The sequence below is a fragment of the Rhopilema esculentum genome, chromosome 6 (assembly GCF_057945365.1).
Source record: "Rhopilema esculentum isolate cy_ngs chromosome 6, ASM5794536v1, whole genome shotgun sequence".
NCBI classification, from domain to species: domain Eukaryota; kingdom Metazoa; phylum Cnidaria; class Scyphozoa; order Rhizostomeae; family Rhizostomatidae; genus Rhopilema; species Rhopilema esculentum.
The window spans coordinates 1,931,965-1,953,639 of NC_142820.1; the positions used below are offsets into that span (position 1 = coordinate 1,931,965).

Sequence of the window (21,675 nt, forward strand, 5' to 3'; positions counted from 1 at the left end):
TAAAAAAGCTTCTGATAACTAAAGGTTTAGCGACATTTTTTTATTTGGCCTAAGGGAAAGAACTATGTAGGATAGAGAAGGTCTCTATGACATGACATCACTTATGATGATGATGGAAACTTACAATACAACTGAGTCTGATAAAAACTGAAACTGCATGCCAGGACTATCAAAAAGTTGGATATGACCAATGTCATTTGGAATTGATTGCTTAAAGGAAACATCAAGCACTGTTCAAGATTTATTTGAATCAAAGATGAAAATCTTTTTCGGAGCTGTCTCAGCATGGTGCCCGGGGGTTAAACTGCCCGCTCGTTTGATAAGGGCAGATAAGCCTCTGATGCCTTAATAAAGGGCAAAGAAGAAGAAATCTAATAAACTAAAGCACTTGCACCCTTGCCTCAGTATAAAACTTTGGATAATGACCAAATGGTAAGCATTAATTATAACCCAGGTGTGGATCGTAAGTAAAATGATTGGAAGTAGGATGCGTTTGATTGGTTCCTTGTTACGCCTTGTTATTGACCAATGAGCGACAGTTAATGCTCTGTGGAGTGTCGGATGAAAAGTAGCTATTGTCGCTTGTACATTTGCATTGCCTTTCCTTGCTGTAATAAGATCGAACGTGTAAGAAATGATACTACATTATCGCATATGCATATCCTTTTTCGTGCATTTTATTGCGTCTATGCGATCTCTCTACCCCACGTATTCTTAAGGACGTGGACGGAGAAGGCACCCGGGGTAGATCCCCAACCCCTGCTGTCAGGCTAGCCTTTGTCCCAAGGTCTAGACTAGTATGAGGTTGCCTTTTAGCAAGGAACTGCACAGGAGGTTAATCTTTGGTGCCCGTCTCCAGGCAACGATCTGAGCCATAATGGCGGACAGCATAGACCAATGATCCTGTAAAGGACGCAGAAAAATGACTTCAAAACTTGCTATAAAGCAGTCAAAAAAGGACCGACCAAGGTCGTCAGGTACAACAGTCGCTTTATTTTGTATAATATTTTCGTTTTCAGAAAGAATAAAATTAACTATACGCAGACGAATTTTGCCTTGGAAACCCTCAGGCCTAGAATTCTAGAATCAACAACCTTGAATGAAAAAGTCACTCCATATTCACCTAAAACTTATAAGATGATAATAGAAAGACACATTTTCTAGCTAGTAATGTAAGTTGAATGGCACAGTATGGCAATGTGAGGTTGCCTTGGAGGTGCGGGAACCTTAAAGTAGATTTAAGAAAGCTTGGTTCCAATTCCCCTTGCAAGTTGCTCCAAAAAGTATTAACAGCAAACATTAACATTAACTTGAAAAGGCACGATTGCCGACTTTTGCCAGAAAGGAATAAGGGTATTTTTGATGTAGTATGTACCAAGGTCTTTTAATGCATACATACAGGGCATTTCTTTGCTAAATTTTGTTAATAATATAATTAATAATATTATTAATTAAATTATTAATTATTAATTTTGTTATAACTGCTGTCTAGCCTTACTTTTTTCCTAATTTTTACAAACTTCAATAAATTTGGCTTTTTATGGAAGTTTAGTTGGCTAGTATCAGATTTTCTGCTTTTCTGTAAACATTGGTTGACAATAAAATATTTTTGCAGAAAAGATAGCAGCCAGCAAATCAGCAAGAAGATCAAAAGGTGGTGGTACCCCTGATAACAAGGCTGTATCCCCATTGGTGGATACTGCTGTTCAAAATGGAAATAGTCTTGGTTATGAATCACCTGTGATCTATCAATCTGAGCTAGATAAAGAAATAAAGTCCTTGAGGATTAACCCAAAAGACCTCAAAAGTGTAAGCAAGTGTAACTGCAAATTTTTTGTTCATGTTTTTACATTTTCAGTTAGTTATGACATGACAATACTTGCTCATTTAATTCAGTTTGTAGAGATTAAATGAACAAATAAACTTTAAAAGATAATTTTAATGAAATTTTGCAGAATTTTGTTAATTGTTTGATGTTTAGTACAAGTTAGAAAACATCCATAATGCAGGCATAGCCCGGAAAGGTGCTCAATCAAGCACAGGCGCCTGGGGCACATCCAAAAAGCCTTGGAGAGCAAATTTGTTGGCCTTTGTTGAATAAACTTGATCAAGCACAAACAATCTTCCAAACAGACCGCAATATTATGATTTGCATAAGATTACCCCTTGAGAAAAAATTTCAGCAAATTCAAAAATTGGGTTTTTAATCTAATAACAATCTCTAATAACCACCAAGAACACAGGCCATCAAGCCTTTTCTCCAGCAGATTTGTTTGATTTTCAAGCAAGCATTAACCTTTTTATGTATTATTTCTTTTTTTTCTTGATAAATCACCTGTGCAAATAAGAGATCACATTTCTGTCCCAATCATCACATTGCTTTACAGTTTTCATTTGCTTTCATGAGTATAGATATTCTAGCTGTCTTAAAGAATGGATAGCATAAAAAGGAAACAAAGTTCAATTTTGGACATACATCAATGGGTTTTGATGAAGCAGTATGTGAAGCTGAACATATCAGTAGTGATACTGACAGTGACAAAGGCTCATCAAATGATGGCAACTTACATGACAGCAATGCGTAGCTAGCGGGGGTTTAGGGTGGTGTAACACCCTCCAATTCCTTATGAATTTGTCTGTAAATCTTCACTTTGTCTACAAAACCCTTAGCTTGTCGGTAAAATTATCTATCAGTAGGTGAAATAGTACCTAGATTGTTCTCAATCTCTGTCTTTGTCTGTAAATTTTTCTATTGATGACCCTCCACACACTCCTAGTCTGGAAGGTCAAGCGAAGCCACTGCTTAGATATCTAGAAAAATCTTAACAATTTTGAAACTTTGTTTTATTTTTTTTCTATGTTTATATCAATATAGTGTTCGTTCATATCAATATAGTTTATATCAATATATCAAAAGAAGCACAAACATTGAATAGATTATCTGAACTGGCACAGGACAGAAAGAACTGGCATGGCATTGTGAGATGCGTCATGCAGTATTAACTGCATGTGACATCTTAGTAGTTGTAGTAGTAGTCGTTGCATGTTTTGTCATTTCATATTATGGTGCTTTTTGGTATCACTGTTGAATTTTTCATTTAACACTCTTCCAAAGCTCTCGAAGGATGCTTTCAAGGACATTTTTTAGAGGTGCAAAATAGAGCACCTAGAGTTTCTAAGGGGCTTTTTTTATGGAGCACCTTCATTTTACTTAGAGCAAGGCCTGCCATAAAGGCTTTCCCAGGCATCAACAATAGCCCTCTCTAAGACAGATTTCTGCTTTCATATGTATTACTAAACAGATTTATCATTCACTAGAATGTTGCTCTTTTGCCATCTAAAGTGGAACACCAGTCTTCAAAAGTCTTGGTGAAAAAGAGAGCACAAGTACCAAATTCACCCAAACAGAACAAAAGGTTAGAATTAAATCTTTCCTTAAACTTTGCTCTGTCACTTTCTTGTTGTTTAAAAATATTGTTTTCATGATAGCTTGCTGATGTTCAAGTTACAACAAAATGGCATACCGGCTGTTTCTTTTCAAAAAAGTCAAAGTTAAGCTATCAAGTATTTCAAGTGTCTTTATTTATTCTTATAAAAATACTGTTTTAGGATTACAGTAGCAAGAAGGGCACCTTCAAATGCAGAAATCAAGTTACCAAATCCAGAAGGTACTGTCACTGATAACTTGAAACTGATTTTCATCATTCCATACCACTTCATTGCTTTTTGAAAAATCTAATTGATATTACTTTAGAATTTACATTTATAATTGAATGATAAAGTTTTAGAGCTTTCTATTGGTAATTTTGTATATCATTTTTTATAATTTGTATATCGTTTGTCTGAACACATTGTTTATAAGTATGCATTGTATTTTCTTTTTAGACTATCCAGGTGTGAGGCTTGATAATTCTGGCAGAATAATCCCTCATAGCATACTTGGTTCTGTTGAAGACTTTGTTGAGCAGGCAGTAAATGTTGGTGATCAAGTTGTGAGTAAAGCTACTTTTGCACCACTTGCAAGAATTTTATTTTGTTGCTAGTGGTAGCATATATATAATAATATATCGTTATTAATCAGAACATAGTAGTCAGGGGCGGATACTTGATCAAATATTGGGGGGGCAAGCCTATTGTTTTAATAAGATGACATCACATTTCCCCCATTGTTTTAGAACAAAAGATCATTGTCCTCTAAAGTATTGGGGGGTGGTCGCCCCCCCCCCTCGCTCCCCCAAGTGTCCACCACTGATAGTAGTTGTTCCTTCTAGTTGGTGATTTTTGAAAAAGTGAAAAAATTAAGGTAAAAAAGTAGCAACAAATAATGAGGGAATGTTATTTCATTACAGAATTGCTCATTCAAGACTAACTGTAAGGTAAGTTAGGTTTATTCTTTTTTAGATTTTCATCAATATTATGAGATATTCATGCATTTCTAAGTTTGTGATTTATAATTTAACAGAGTAAATAAAAAGTTGAATTACTACAGTCTTTGTAATATGAGGCATGCAATCCCCCACAATTGCAGACACTAAATTGCCCAAGGCCTGCAAAAACAACACACACACAAAACAAAAAACTTCAGAGAAAAATTTCTGAAAACTTCAACACCCTTAGAGTTTGAAAATAATTTAACCAACGGAAAATCAAAGCTGCCAAATTAAAAAGTAGTTCTCTTGGTTTCTAATGGATTTACCACTATGTAACCAGGTTGTTACTTGTCCTGCAGTTGCCATATTATCGTGAAAGATATCTGGTTAGACATTTTTGAGACATATTTGAAAGCTGGTTAGACTTATTGCAAATGATATATGCTACCTTGGCAAATATTTGGATGTCAATGACATTGAAGGGCTAAGATAGCAGGGGCTAGAGAACTTATATAATTACGCCCTTGAAATTTATTATAACCAATTAGATTTAACATCATTCTGGAATAACAGGAACAGTTTCCTAGTCAATTTCCTTTGTTTCTGTCCAGTGTCAAAGGGTCTTCTTGAAAGCAGCACTATATATTTCTCGATAACAGGAATAAAAAACGACAAATAAAAAGCTGTTCTATTTGAATTGCACACTATCACATGAGCAAAGGCAGGCTTTTCATTTTACAAAAACTGTTATGGAAAATAAGAAAAAAGATTGTGTGCAAAAGCTTCAACAGTTTAATTAGAATGTTCTTCATTGAAACAAATGCTAATAATTATAATAATTCTTAACATGTTTTTATCCCTTCCCTGTAATCAGGCATTCTGCATAGATATTGTCTCAATCCTAGCCTTTTTCAATTTTAATTGAGATATTTGAATTCTTCAACTTTCCTTTCAAAAGGAACAGTTCATTCTCGTCGCAAAGCTCTGGTCAACAATTTGATGATAGGATCTAGAGACGAATATGCCCAATATAATGATAAAATGCATGCCCATATCTTTGCATATTTTTCAAATAATTTGAAAAAAAAATTTCAACAACAGAATATTCAAGCCAGTTTCTTCTATTTCCTTTAAGATTTTTTTTACCAAGATGTGTAGCAAAATAAAAGTTATTTTTTTATCTGTTGGGATACCAGACTGAAACTATTTTCATAATTTTTTGCAGTCATCTCCAAGCCCTTGGCCAGAAGATGAAGAAAATATGAAGCTTTTGAGCAATGCTCCAAAAACTGGACAAATAAGGGTAAGTTGAATAGACCTCTTTTATGTGTTATCAATCGAAATATTCAAGTGGAAAGTGGAAAGTATGACACTTGCTTGATGAAACAAGGAATCAAAGAGTAATTTTGTCTCGCGGACCCAATCTGACGACCTTCAATCGACGGTGGTGGAAATAAGGAGCGAACTGACAACTGTGAATTGACCACTACAGTCAGGGGCATCGTAGCTCCTAGAAAAGGGCTGGGAGAAAATGATCATAAGGGGGCCCACTCTTTTGTATAACATCTCCAATCACCAATCACAGGTCACCAAAAATGGTTCGTACCTGGAACCCATGCACCTTTGAAAAATTAAAAAGATACCAGTTCTCATCTTTTCTCCAAGTTTCTTCTGGTGTATATGATAGAATTGTACCCTCTTGTCTTTAACTATAGTCTCTTAAAGACTGGAGCAAAGCTATTGCTGTAGTGCCCACTGAATACATACACCAATGCGACGGATAATTTACGAGCGAGCGAAGCACTGCGAGCGAAGCACTCAGGGCCTCGAGGACCTGAGGCAGTTTGCCCCTCTTTGTCCTCCTCGCTGCAGCCCTGTTCATATTCCACGCATCCCTTTCACAGGGCACAGTTTGTATATGTTGATCTCCAAGTCTCTAATTCTAAACCATGAACTCGCGTCTACATGTAAGTGAGAGATTTTTTCACCAAGGATTTTTTTCGCATGAAATATTTTCCTGGGTTTTACAAACTCACTTAAAAGGGGCCCACTGAGAAATCTCCCGGTGTCCCGCCTAGCCACACCGCCCCTGATACAGTCCTCCGATTTACGAAACTTAACTGTAGAATTGGATGCAGGTGTACCCCCTTTACCCAATCCTTCATTCCCGACTGACATAATAGTTTTCAGCGAATCCGGCAGAGAGAACTTTTGTCCCTTCCAACTGTTCTCTATGCAGAATTCCAGCTTTCACGAGACTTGCTGCCAGAACACGAGCTGCACTACATTATGTTAAAGACGAGTCCTTGGGACCAAACATTTCGACAGCAAAGTATGTCGAAGACGAATAATTGAAAAAGGTTTTTCAACGTCCTGAGAACTGCACAGCGCTAAGTGTGCCTACCATAAACTCCGATTTCTGGGCCAGTAAAAAGGTTCAAATAACCCAGGGTTTGCTTGTCAAAGGCTTAATAGGGAGAGAATTGCGGTCAAAGGGACCATCCTTCAATTCAAAACACACCTCAATAAGTTCCCTACTTATTAATTCAAACACGTTTCCAAAGAAATGATTAATGACATGACATATCCATCTGCCGGATGCATCTTTCTGATGAAAGTAAATAAAAACTAAATGGTGACACTTGCCACTCTCAATATTTTAAAGCTTATCTTGCTTTAGTTAGAACTACATATAATTTTTGTTAAATTTGTGGGATAACTGGGATCACTTGAGGAATGAAGTTTTTATGGCTCCTAATACTATGTAGCTCAACTTTTATAGAAGTAAGACAAAACACCAAAAGTACTTCATCGCATTCCTACCACAGTCTAGGAGTACGAAGTGCCACACTGGTGCTAATTTACTCCCAGGAAGGCCTGCTGCCAGACCCCTGGCACCCTTAGTGTTCTAAATTGCATCTATGGCATAGTGTGTGCCCCTCTATCAACTTCTTCGAAACTTGTTCCTACCTTTTTGACCTTTAATCTTGTGCCAGATTAAACGTCCAGACTTTGAGCTTTTTATTAGAATGACATTTCTAAACATCTTTTTAGATTGATGAGACTCGTGCCCTTGAAAACTGGGAGAGGCAAATGAAGATGAGGAAGAAAGAGCAGCAGTATCTTTCAGGTACATTCCTTGCAAATGATTTTCACACCAAACTTTAAAGCTTTATGTATAGGGGCTTTTTGGAGTCATATTTCTTGGGAAAAAACCAAAGAAACTCCTCATTCGCCTTACTATTAAATATATATATGTATGCCAATAAAGCTTATTTTTTTGTCACCAGACACAATGAATGTACCACCTGATATGCTTTTAATGAACCAGGATGCAGATTTTAGGATGAAACAAGAAGACAGGTGGGTTTTTTCTTTTGTTGAATAGGCCTTTAACTTTCACTAAAGTTGTGATTTCATTTTCAAAGAATTTTAGAGTAAAGGAGCACTCTTGGTGTGGGGATCACTCAGTTGTTAGGGCCACTATTGATCCAAGTGTCTAGGTTTCATGCCTATGCCATGACCAAACTTTTACTTCGAGTAACAAAGTATCTTTATTTCGAGGCATAAGAATCACGAGGTGCGCTCACATGGCAAGGAAGAGCCAGGACAATGCTCCATAAGCAGAGCTATTCTGTGCTTCTTAAAAGAAGCAGAGCTTCTTAAAATCTTCGAACGCAAGGTAGTAACTAAAAGAGGAAAATAGCATTTAACACATAAAACTGGCAGGAAACAATAACACGAAAGGCTATTATCCTTTGTTGTTTCAGACCCTGTTATACCTTGCTTATGTTAAATCAGTTTGCAATGATAATCCTCTCTGCTACTTACCAATTTGTTTTTGCTTCATTTCAACTTTTATGTTGTTTGCTGCAGAGCCCTAATAGACAGAGCCATACCTGCAATGGATTATGGGAAAGGGTGTAAGTATTACTCTTTCCTGTATGCTGTTCTTAAATATTTGTAACCTAGATATTTGTAACCTAGTGATGGATATTTGTACTACACAGAGTTTCTCGCTGCAAAAGATAAAACCCTACCGTATAACGTTAGAATAAAAAATTGCATTCATTCACTTGATCGTTTCAACGTGCATTAAGAACCAAGAATATCAGTGGCGTTAAGTTTCGGCGAACGGGGCAACCGATGTCTTCCCTCCTCGTTGCAATTTTCAAACGCAAAAATAACTAAATTTAAAATTTTGCAAGAAAAAATTGTTTTCCTTGAAATTTCGCATTTCAAGAGAGGTTTTTCACTTGTCAAATTCGCTACGATGATAACATGTTGTAGAAGTATCGGGAATTGTTTTCAGAAATTTTTTAACTACAAACATTGTTTGTACTCTATTACTGCATAAAAAATGTATTAATGGTCATTTCAAAGTTCTGGCTCTCCTTCATTGGTAAATAATATCCCCAGCTTGTCAAAACCTTATGCTTTTTAGATTCCTTCCATCGAAAATTAAACACACGAATTTTTTGCACCAGATTAGTTGGTGCTTGACATACAAAAGCATAACAAGCTTGGCGCGTTCATGTTTTTTTTCTTTTTTATACTTTTTAGTTTGCTCAAATTTTTTGCCAGCCCAAATTTTTAAATTTCAAAGAACAATTTAACAAGACATTAATAAATTTGAAAGTTTTTCAAACATATTGAAACCCATCTTTCAATACAAACCCATCTCTGACTTGAAAATCGAATTAGGTTTCAAATTTTTCCTTTTTAGATCGCGTTGGAAGTGAATTTTGGAAGCAAGTTGAAAATGTCGGTGGCAATAAAGGCATTAAGTATGGATGCTTATGGAATTTTTCTTTGTTTCAAAGAAATATATCAATCAATCCGTGAAATATTAAAGTAGTCAGTTATCGTTCCCAGTTATTTTTTAGCCCGGTATTCTGTATCTTACATGCCTAAGTATAATGAGCAGTACTGCTTAAGGTACACAACAGTAGTTTAGAATGCCTTTTAATAAATGCTTTTGACAAATAAATGCTTTTTAATTATAAAGCGACCTCGTTCTGTTTGTACCTACCAGATGGAATCTCTTGTACTTTGCTACACTTTTCAATACACCAAAATTAAGAGACCGCCCTGCTAGGTCGATTATTTCAATAGTACATCATTTGTGAATTCAGGTACTAATATATTTTTTAATCAGATATTTTCTTGTATGGTTGCAGGCTCGACCAATTCAACAGAAAGCCTTGATTTTTTCATACGACTCCATGCCACACATATGATCTTTTAAAAAATCTTCTCTTTCCATGTAAGCATGACCTTGACGCAGACAGAGCGTGGCTTTGCACCTGCAATGGAGTACATCGGAAAACCCGACGAAGTAAGAAGATCAGTTGGCACTGATTGGTCAGAAACAAGACGCATAGCTCACATCCATTACCCTTGGATCAAATCTGAATTCCTTCGAGAGAGAAAACAACAGTTGCTTGGAGTAATCAATGAGCTGGCTCCTCATCGACCGGTAAGGCTTTTTCCAGCCTTAGTTTTCTATGAAGATCATGATTAGCTTACGTGCAAATTATTTCTTTGTTCCTTAGCTGAGATTAGATTGCTAGTTGAATGTTCGAGAAACAAGATACGTTGCTATGGATCTTTGTTTATCTTTTTAGATATATGTGTATCATTTTTCAACTTGCTTAAGATAAGATTATCTGATTTGAAATGTTTAGCATTATCGATTCCTGTTTCTTTACAAATGTGTGCCTACGTCACTTTTATTTGTTACATCAATGCATTACTTAGGCATGGATTGTCTTTTCCCAGTATATCGATGGATTGGAGATCATTGGACAGTCTGTCGACAAAGACCAAGAAGTGAATAATAATGAGGAAACAGAAGACGAGGCTTCTACGATGATAGATGACATTTCTCACCACTTTGGTGATTTGCCGTAAGAGCTTTACAACAATTGTTCACCTCTCTTTATCTTCCCTATTATTTTCACTTTATCTTCATATAGTTGCTTCCGTACCATCTCGCCCTTTCCTCCAAGAACTGAGAATCGATGCATTCTAGTATACTGGGCACCATACTCGTAGAATAAATTTCAAGGTAAAGCTATTTTGAAGAATTTACATCCAATGGTTCTTTATTTTAGAGAGGAAATATTGAATGGTCTTTACTAGTGACTTTTAAGACTTTAAGACCCTATAGATAACGTGTTAATTGCCTGACAACATTATCTTTGTACTTTGGATCTGACAGCTATCAGGATGATGAACTTTATGATTGTTAATTATTGTTCAATTTTCGCAATACGCTTTATTTATATACTTTCACTATTATAATGAATGAATTTTTACGAATTTCCCAAATTGAATTTAGAGAACACAGATAACTGGTTTAGAAAATTAAGTTATTGCAAAGCCAAATCTTTAGTAGTACGTCGTATAATGATATTTTGTTACCAACGTTTATAAATTAAGGTATCTTCAAACCGATTATAACTGCTAAAAACAGCTAATGCGTGATTCAGTTCCCTTTTATGATTATTTTATTTTCAGTGTCAATCATTCAGGTCTTTGAGTGCTATATGATAATGAATCTTTCCTAGAGATCCATTGGCGGATTATGAGGATGTAGTTCCGTTGCCCATATTTGGACCATCGCTAACAATCAACGGATATTCTGCGCAGTGGAAGGACCTTGCCGGTGAGAAGGAGACTGACGATGGTCTTGTGATAAGGCTACAGTTTCAAGCCGAGGCAGCCTCAAAGTCATCCAGTTCAATTGACATCACAAATGATGGCACTGCAGCAATTTATTTTTCGTGGAAGGTTTGTTTAGGACAATTCTCTTAATGTCATACTTTCACAGATTCACAGATTCTTACACAGAATGGACGATTTAATGCGTGTGACCGAGGAACGATTGGTCTTATAAGGATAGTCAGATTACACATTAAACAATAAATCCAATATTGATGTTACTGTGCCTCTCTTATATCAGATACACTTTTTGTAAGTATGACCAATTTGCAACCAATTCCTTGTCTGGGAGGACAACTGATATCCTATGTCCGTCATCTGCCGAACCATCTAATTAACTGTATTTTTTCCCTCGCTACTTAGAATATAGTTTGTTTTCTATAAAAGAGCAGGAGAAATGCTTATCAACTTTCCTTAATTTTTGGCCTTTTGTGGCTCAAGGGCGTGGAGAGGGTACTAAGATTGCAAGAAGTGACAGAGAAAAGTTTCTAAACTTTCCCAATTGCACTGATATTAATGCACAGAAGGAAACTTATGAATAAACTTTGTACACTGCAAATCCCAAAATTGTACGAAATACTAGAACCATGATGCATTGTACTGCCTTCTGACTTAGCGGTTGCAACTAATTACCAGCTATACTCTAAAGGTACAGTTTTAAGAATAATCTTAAGTATTATTCAAAAAGAAAAGAAGAACACACGAGCCTTAGAGTTTGTTCTTCTTATCTTCTAACATCGCCTTTAACTTGGATTGCAACTGACAGTCTAATGAAGCGGGGTCTTACCAGTCTACCGCCGACTATTTGAGGTCCCATTGGTTTGTTTACTACGCATAGTTTTAAGTTACTTTTTAGAAATTTTTCCCAACTTCTCCTTGATACGAATTTTAACTGGGAGAATTTCTGTATTACACAATATATGGAATATTCAATATATTTTTCTCTAAGATCCCAAGTCGTCTCATCTCATAGCCACATTTTTGGCAAAAGGTGTGACAGCGTTTTGGATTAAAAGCATGAGAGAACTTTTCTTCGACCTTTGGAGAATCACCGTTTACAATTTACAAATACGCGGAATTTCAAGCTTCCTGCAGCTCATGAAGTTATATCATCAGGCAGTTCGGAGTTGCAGCTGAGCGCCCTCCTGTTCTATAGCAAGTAAAGCTACATCTGCATCTGAAGCTATACAAAAGCTAGTAAAGTATACCAGCTCTATCTATACCGCAACAAGAACCTCTTTGCAGACTGGTAAACAATAAATATGTTCATATCTATGTTATATATGCTTTTCCTCAACTAGATATTCTCACTTTTTGTGTCATTTTTCAGAAAATTGCTTCCAAAGATCCTTTTGACATAAAGAACGTGAGGCCTTTGCAGAGGTTCTATTTTGACATCCGAAATGGTATGTCTGTATTACGAAAATTACTGGTATACTTTCATGCGTGATAAGTTAAATTCTCATTTCATAGTTGAAGTGTTTTACATAGTCCAACCGAACCAGAAAGATATACCTTACACCACACAACGTTTCGTTACAACTTTTTATCGAAATATTGACGAAGGTTGCAAGGGTTTTTATTAAAATACTGTATTTTATTAAAATACTGTATTTTGTTTTGTTCAAGTATTTGCTATTTAGTCCTTTTTAATTGATTATCACGCCAGCATTGCAATAAAGAAATGGACTTTATTATCTCTTAGGTGTCATACTTCCAAATGACAGCATCAAAATAAAATTCACCTTCAAATCCCCAAATGCTGGCATATTTAGTGAAATGTGGCAGCTTAACACGCAGCCAGTACTCTGTGGAGGAGCTCCTATAACCATAGTGCTGAAGGGCATAGCCACGGAGGAGGACAAGCTAGCAGAGCAGAGAAAGGAGCTCGAGGTTAATAAAGGATCCTTTTTCATTTCTATTTGTTTCACACTGTTCATCGTTGTAGGAGCTTAGAGGTGAAGATTAGAATCATTACCAAAATGACATTTTAGGGTGTCTCTTGGTTTGGGGTATACTGAAATCATGTTATTTAAAGGTAGCCAATGTTGATGGATGTACGCTTGGCTTTTGTTACAAGATTGGCAAGCTTTTAGGTAATGGGAATAGGGAAAGGGAGAATTTGAGTGGGGAAAAGAAAGTTACTCGTAGTGATTCTGACATTTTTTGTGGGTTAAAAAGTAGATTCCGAGGACAAAGGTGGTCGATCGCGTGACTAAAAAATCAAAAAGAAAAACAACATGCCTTATCTCAATTTTTTTGACGAAGGTTTTGAAACTTTTGGTTTGTTTGCCAGAGAAAGGATCGATAATTTTAATTGAATCATTCGAGCTAATTCGATTTTGAATGAACTTTGGTTACAAGTATTTTCTTTTTTGCCTTTTTTGAAATAGAGCTTCATAGAAAAATAATCGTTCTTAGCAAAATCTATTAATCAAATAATTATTTTCAAGAGGAAGCGATCATTCATTCTAATTAATGAATTGAATATACATTCATTTTGTCACTTTAGCAGTGTAATATAAGCATTAGCTGGGAATGTAATAGTCAGTGTATCTACTTTCTGGTATTCATTTTAACTTACAATCTGGCGCTTAATTTTAGGAAGAACTGCAGAGAAGACAGAAGACATCCTTCATCCGTGAGATTGTTGAAGAAATTTTTAACGGGGTTCGAACACCTCCGAGACCCTCAACCCCGATTGATACGTACTTAACGGTTGGTTTTCTTGCATCTCTGCTAAAATCATTATGCTTGATATGCTAAGCTGTAATCGAAGCTGCTAACCAGATCTGTAATAGGCGTAGCAAAGCTGCCATGTTGGTGGAAGTTGGTTTTGAAACTGAAACGTGTTCATCTTTGCGTCATTAATTTTTGCATTGAGCTTCATTTTTCTTACTTGGTAACGTTCGGTACAGGCTCAAGTTCCTATAGCTAAGTCCGGAATGGATTTTGGCTTTGGATTGGATTTTGTCAAGGAGACGCAAGAAAGATTTAGGAGCACCACCCCAATATGGGAGCAGTAGTCCAGGGAAGGACGGATTTGGGACTAAAAATTGTTGAGAGTTGTAATGGTTAGAAGAATCCACGTGCTCTGGAGAGGAACCCAAATTTTTGAGGGGAATGTTTAGCAATGGAAGAAATGTGAGATTTCCAGTTTAGTTTAGAAGATACAGAAAGGCCTAGCCGTGGAAAACAAACAGAAATGTCGAAATCAGTTTTATTTAAAATAAAAATGAACAATTCAAAATCATTGCCTTATGTTGCATATCAAGCAGCTAAATTAACAATGTTTTATCGTACACTACTAGAAATTTCCTCGTCTCCATTTAGGAAGAAGAGTTGTTTACAAGGCAAAATGACAAGGTAAAGTTAACATATTCATTGCTTTAAGTATTTTTAAGATACATTTAGTGTTGCCTTTTGAGGTTTTTTAAGCCATCTTTTTCTTTTCGTGGGTTTTTTTAAAGAAACATGTTGATATAATAAATAAGTATCTTCGTTTTTTTTAAAGATGACGTTCAACACCGAAGCTGTAACGGACTTGAAGTACTTTCATCAGCAGCTGAACCCAGATGAAGATTGGGATATGAGTATTCAGACGCTATTAAAGGTTTGTGACAATTAAACTTTCAAGTGATTTTTTTATCACAGCTTTGTTCTAGAGAGTGCTTCGCTGCTTGTTTTTTTTCCTTTCTACGCGTATAGTTGACTAGCGCAAGATACAATTCCGTCTACTTCAAACTTAATTTCAACGCCTTTTTAGCTATGATAGAAAAAGAGACCAACATGATTTGTTTTGCTGTGCAACAGAACCTTCCTCTTTGAAATTAGTTATAAGGCACCATTTTGGAAACTTATCAAAAAATTAGATATGAAATATTTTTCTTGATGGCAATTTGGTATGTTAAAAATCTCGAAAGAAGTGAATTTAAAGTTTCCCAAAAACGTCTACTTTATTTTTAAAACTATTTTCTTCCGCTTGAAATTTTTTATAATCTTCGAAATATAGATAGCTGACCCAATACGATTTCCACCTCTTTGGATGCAAGCGGTCTGCTTTTATCAATAAATGTCAAGGAAATCTGTTTAATTTGGTAACAAACTTAACATGGTTTTTCTTTTTCACATCTCTTTAATCTCAAGATAAAATTTTCTAATTTCCAGATGTTTATATATTTGATTAAGTAAACTGCCTTATTCTTGCCAGCCGTTGTTTATCTTACGCAAGGTAACAGGATTTTGTCCAATGCAGCACAACCTTGGCAACTAGCATGTAATTAGAAAATTCAAATCCCATTTTTTTTCGGTTCCACTTTATGAGATCAAGGTTTATCATCAGCCTGACAAGATCATAATTCTTTAACTTTTTGAAAAAAATTGTTAAATTGCATTTAACTAAGTGAATTTCAGGTTTAAAGTGGGTTAATATTCCAGTTCTTGAAAGTAAATATTCGTGGATCAGTACATAATTAACTTTAAGATGAGGATATTGATAGGAAAGAACGGTATTGCTCTAACAGTAAGACGAAATTAGCTTGCTTTGTTTTTAATCTAAATCACAGGTTTCACACAATTGCTTTTTTGATATATCAGAACTCATTTTGCTATATTTATAGAAATATATCCCAAAAACGCTTTTTTGGTCTTTTAAGGACAATTTTCAGATGTGAATTCAAAGGTGTAGTGATTTCAATATCCAAACCCAACAGAAAGATAAGCATAGCCCATTCCTGAACAAAATGAGTCAAACCAGACTATTCCTTTACGGTAAAGCATCTCTTGTAATACCTACTCAAAAACAAAATTTGTTAAAAAGCAGCTTTTATTCCACTTTTTCGTAAAAAGGAGGCCAAGTCACAAAAGGACGATGAAACCAAAGAATCATTGATTCAAAAATTGAATGAAGATGTTCAAATGTTTGCATTCGAAACAGACGATCCAGTGCAAAGATTGAGACATAACTTTTGGTTTGTATTATCGAAACTAAACTATTTCCAAATAGCTTTGAAAAGATTTTAGCAGAAATGTATGGTTGATATCAAGTTGTAAAATAAAAATGTTCAGTGAATCTTTGGAAAAGAAATGTTTTGCCTTGGCCAGTTAGTTAAAACACTATTATAACCCTGGGTTAATCGATATCGATGTTGATATACTATGAAACATGTGTGAGAATCTCCTGGGTAATATTTAGGAAATCGCAGCTTTAGGGCAATTTAGATATCTATGCATATTGAGACTCATGGCACGAATATCAATCTAACTTCATAATGGCTAATGTAGAGAAAATATATTACACATACATTTGATATGCATGTATCAGTTTGAAGAAATTAAGTAAAGGGCCTTTAAAACATATATAGTAAGAGGCAGTTATCCCCACCTCCATCCCCGTTAATAGCTCTATGTTTAAGTGATTGTCATTCCCCTTCCTTATATATACAAATTCATGGCCCCACTTCCCCACAGTCTCCTTTAAAACTATGAATTGTATAAACATATGTTTTAGCTATCAACTTCTTTGCGAAGCAGTGGATCATTTCTACGCGAAAGCTCACACTCTTCGAATGTCGATGGGCCTACCAGAAAAAGAATTTATGGTAGAGGTACAACAGGAGGAAGGTGATTTATTCGAAATATATGAATTAATTGTCTGTAATTCTTTTTAAAAGCTGTTATTAGCCTTATAAAAATGCCAATTTGGGTTCCTATAATTTGCTACTCAATTAACAGTGCGCTAATGGTTCTTTATATTTTTCTCCAGGCATATCAACATGTTTATCCGTTTAATACCAAGGATACCCCTATTGGTCACCCTTTTATTATCTGCCAAAGAGATATTTAATCTTCGTTAGCTTACGATCAATGAGCTTTATGATAGACGCTAGACTGCTCCAAGCATTGTAAACGGTGGAAAGAAATTTCTTGTTTCCAGAATTTTCATGCCAGAAGATCTTCATCTTTGAAATTATTCACATGGTGTATCAAGCTCTGCAAGTTATTGTAAAATTCAAGTAGTGAGGAGTAATATGATTCTATTCAAACCGATTAAAAAACCAAGGTATTACTTGTTAATCTAAAAGTAAAGTTCGTCGTTTTTCAGTAACTAAAAAGCCTAAGAAGGGCCAGTCACAAGATATTCAAAAGTCTACACCTGACAAGAAACTGGAGTCAAAGAAAAAGGTAAAATGTTGGTTAACACTTAAAAGCAGTTTTCATGCCTGTTGATTATGAGAAATCGACTTCACATTCGCGTTAAATTACTATCTGACATTGATCATTTAAAGCGCAAATCCAGCCGTTTACAACTTGGTTGGTACATGTTACTTCATTCCTTTATAGGATACGAGGCCAGCTTCATCGCGAGGCAAATCATCAGGAAATCCGAAGACGAGAGGCAAAGGTTTCACTTTAAAGTCCATTCTTTTCGATAGGTGTCCCCTAATAACTTAGCAGTGTAGTTTCTGAAGCAATCCTTTGTAAAACAAGAAAAGTACGAAATATTGGCAGAAATTCTTCATGTCATCGATGTGCTAAACTCTAGAAACGTGATCAATATTTTCCGTCATAAGATTAAGTAATTTTTTGAATGTCCGAGAAAATGAAGTTTTGTAGTTCCTTTACGCACGTACATCTCTTTTGGTGTCCTTTTCCTACATATTCTTGCTTTGTGACATTTTTGTAAATTTATGAAAACTTTGCTCCATACTTGCATTTTGAATGATTATATGAGTTAGTTACTAGGGGCATCCCTTCAGGCTGTTAGCTTGCTACACCAAAAATCTGGACTGTAATAGCACGAATATATTGATACTATGGCATACCTTTAAAGCTCGTATGCTTTAGCTTAAGGGTTATATTCTTAATGTATGTTTTCAGATGGCACTTCTACTTCGTCATCCAACCAAAAGCAGCTTAATGTTGACTCAGCAGCCAGCAAAAGTTATGTAAGTATGACGTTTTTGTTATGTGAGTATAGCAAGACAATTTCGGGGTTTGATTTGAAGTCGTCTTTGAAGGCATGAAAAGCGCTGGAACTTCAATGAAAACGTGAAGGGCATCCTGTTCCGAACTTGGTTTCCCTATTTTGATGTTAAAGAATGCCCTTAGGCTGGACAAAAAGGTACCCAACCATAAAGCAGATTGGCTTTTCTTCATTGTAGATACAAAACTCATTTAAAGTACGTTTCTCTTGGCAGACCGAAATAGTTGCAATGGCTAAGGACCTTTCACAGTTGCCTTATTTTCTTTTTCCGCCGTCTTTCTTTGATGAAACGATCAGCTGGCCATAACAAGGTCATCCGCTTGATTGTGTCAACTTAGATTGCCCATGTAAGGTCATTTAGAACTGCAACAGTGTGGAGTCACAGTTTAAGCTGGGACCCCGTGTCAGGCACGATAAGAGCAATAGGTCATAGGAACCATTTTCCCCAATGCACCACAGCACTAGCACTAGAACTTCCCAGTCAAATAAAGCCATAAAACAGAAAGCCTTTGTACTATTTCCTGATGTTATGTTAGCAATAGCAATGTCTTCTACTGTTTAGGAGTGGCTGAAAGTGATTCTAAAACAGGTCTGGATTGGAGCATTTCATCAAAAAGGCCAACTGAAACCCTAGGACCTATCTAATCACTTTCTAAGATGCATTTCGTGCAAATTAATTAAGATATGGATCATGAAAGCACGAGCCTGCGTGAAATGGATGTTTGAAGAGCTAGGCCCTATCAGCCTTCCGGAGACATGTTTAGGAGTCTCGTAGAGCAACAATGCTTCAGTAAATAATTTCTTTCTGTTTAATATATGCATATTTGCTCTTAGGGTTATAAACCAAAAGCAGAAAAACGCGTTCCTGCTACTCCACTGGAAGTGAGATATAGCGAGAATCTTTACATACAGGTGACAAATTCGTATAATATTCTTTCTGAGTGCTTATTATTCCTTGAGAACCGTTCTGTTAAAACTGGAATTCATTTTGAGGTAAAGAAGTTTTAATGGAATTAGAATGGTGTGATTGTAGCTTTTAAGTTCTTGACAGTAGAACGTCGAGTGACCAATCGTGCGTTCAGAAAACTGAAAGACCAGGGGAAGCACTATTATAATTCACAACACCTTTGATGAATACACCCATTAACTCTACCAGTCTCCATGTCTTCGACTGTCTCGTGCATGGATTAAGTTTTTTGTTCAAATTAAAACTTCTGGTATAATTTTACAACTTGTTTCCGCTTTCTTTTGAGTACTGTAACCAGAGGTTAAAGCGACTGGTTCTGTCTTAAACAAAGTTTCTTCCAAGATTTGCTTGTTTAACAGCCTTTTTTAAATCTATTGCGGCTAAAATGATGTTTGTGAGGCACAAACTAATTTAATACCAGTGCTGTGTTGGTCACGGTCTGGATGTAGAAATGTTTCTAGCAAGCTGCATAGTGCAATAAGCTAGCAAAAAGACTAACCATTGATCGACTTTTTTTACCAAAAAAATCTTTGTTCCAATATACAGTAGGCACTTGGTCCAATGCTACCAATCTAGTTTAAAAAAACCCTTCTTGAAAGGCTCATGAAACAGACTGGTCTGCCTGTAGCAGAAAGGACCATGAATCAGATTAGGCTTTCTTTAATAATATTGCTTCTTGTTCCTGTATCTTGGAGTGTCAAAAAAGGATGGTTTGCACAAAATTGATTAGAGCTTAATTGTAGGGATTTATAGCCAGAAACGACGCGTCATTAAGCAAGCATTGTATATAGCATCATAGCCCTTCCATTTTAATGCCGACCTTAAGGATTCTTCTGCTGTGCTAACTTTTATTTCGTTGTGCCTCGCAGACGTATGAACTTGGGCACAAATTTGACAAAAAATGTCATCTAAAATTGTGTGACCCTGTGGCGTTTTGTGATCTTAGTGAATTTTAGTACATCACCAAACATTTGATAATCATGTCGTAATTACTGTGCTTACCTAGCTAGCATTAATAAATTACCTGGGAAAATACTCTCATTTCATTTTCATCCCTCTCTCTCTTATCATACTTGATTGTGTACGGAAGACACTCTCTCTCTTTGAAAGGGCCAGATAATTGTTGCTGAGACTCGACTTTTTCTATTTTTGGTTCTGCATTGGTTCTGCATGATATTTTTAGTATCACTATCCAGTAGCTGATAAAACGTGCTTTATTTCGTTAACATGAATGTAAAGTTTCAAAAACAACTTGCCTTTTTCCTCAAATTTTTCATGTGAGGCTAGGCATGTACTGATATCGTTTTTTAGGTAAATCGGGCCCTGGTATCCCTTTTAAGTGTATTCTAATAAAAAAGAGTCTATTTGTCGATTTTTTATATTCTTTGCAGTAAACCAAACAATTTCCTATGTTATTTATTCATTTTGCAGATGTACGATATTCTTTGTACTGTTGCAGACAAGATCGAAGAGATGGAATGAACAAGCAAATGAACTTGAAGCAACATTTTTTGTAAATATTTGTCTTTTTTCTGGGAATTATTCTGTTGTTAAACAAGTGATAGTTCTGATTAATCAATTTTGTGCTGAAGATATACCTGAAGATATACCTAGTTTTCTTTTTAACTACTACTAATTAAAACTTTTTAATGACAAAGACGGTTGATGTCTAACCAAAAATGTATCCCCGTTGCCATATCGTTACTACTTTGTAATTTTTAGTTCGCAGTTTGACTAATGCCAAAAGGAGGTGTAAAGTAATACCAAAGTAAGTGAAATACTACATCGAGGTAAAAGTTATGACTTGAAATGTCTATTGGCAACATCTGTGTCTCTGTTGATTCACAGATTGTTTTTAAGGCAAGGAACAGTAAAGTTTACATAAATTCCAAATGGTTTTATAAAAATCTCAAAAAAGAAGTTGAGTATTCGAACAAATTATTGCAGAGACAGCGTTAATTTTGCAGTTCAAAAGTCTCTATCTTATAAAAGCAGCCTGTATGACGTCATCAATAATCCACAAGTTTTTCTCCCAAACCGCTGATCTTTGCCTATAGAAACTGTTTTTACGCCATACTGGGAAAATCATTCTCCTTTTGTACCCACATCATGCGCGGATATTTTAGCTCATGCCTAATACGGTATATTATAGAAAGCTACGTTAGATAGAAGGACACAAGTTATCATACAAAATGTTCTAATAGAGTAGGTATTTCTTCCGATATCACGTTAATACAGGGTCGTCGCTGTGATGGAGCTTGCAGTCCTTTTGGGATCAAGTCCTTTGCATAAACGTGTAGTGATGCTTCGCCGCCAAGTTTACAGACTTGTTGAATAAAGTATGGCCCCAGGGCCGGTCGTGTGAGGGGGTGTAACACCCCCCCCCCCCCCAAGAATAGACATTTGTGCTTTAGTCGGTAAAATTGGGATTTTGACGGGTGGATGATCTTTTTTATATTTTCAAACGAAAAATTGTCCTTCATGTAATTTTTAAAAACATTCAAAATATTCAAAAGTTCTGCAGTTTAATTTTTCCGTTGATCCTGTGTGGCTCACCCACTTTGTTGGCGAATTGAACCTGAGCACCAACCAGCCCCCAGCACGTGAAGCACGTTAGCTAGCCTCGG

The 21,675-nt window shown here is 35.9% G+C and overlaps 1 protein-coding gene across 1 annotated transcript; it reads left to right on the forward strand.

Annotated features, from left to right (window-relative positions):
• Positions 1-56: 56 nt before the first annotated feature.
• Positions 57-21,085, forward strand: LOC135686521 (MYCBP-associated protein). The gene is made up of 26 exons (XM_065202770.2): positions 57-977; positions 1,616-1,809; positions 3,319-3,416; positions 3,610-3,668; positions 3,886-3,992; positions 4,350-4,376; positions 5,596-5,673; positions 7,425-7,500; positions 7,661-7,733; positions 8,247-8,293; positions 9,097-9,157; positions 9,642-9,849; positions 10,152-10,279; positions 10,943-11,165; positions 12,427-12,502; positions 12,802-12,989; positions 13,701-13,814; positions 14,430-14,462; positions 14,611-14,709; positions 15,945-16,066; positions 16,606-16,718; positions 17,200-17,279; positions 17,439-17,499; positions 17,976-18,043; positions 18,916-18,993; positions 20,480-21,085. The coding sequence occupies exons 1-26, from the start codon at positions 923-925 to the stop codon at positions 20,528-20,530; spliced, it is 2,517 nt and encodes an 838-aa protein (XP_065058842.2). The 5' UTR covers positions 57-922; the 3' UTR covers positions 20,531-21,085.
• The last annotated feature ends 590 nt before the right edge of the window (positions 21,086-21,675 follow it).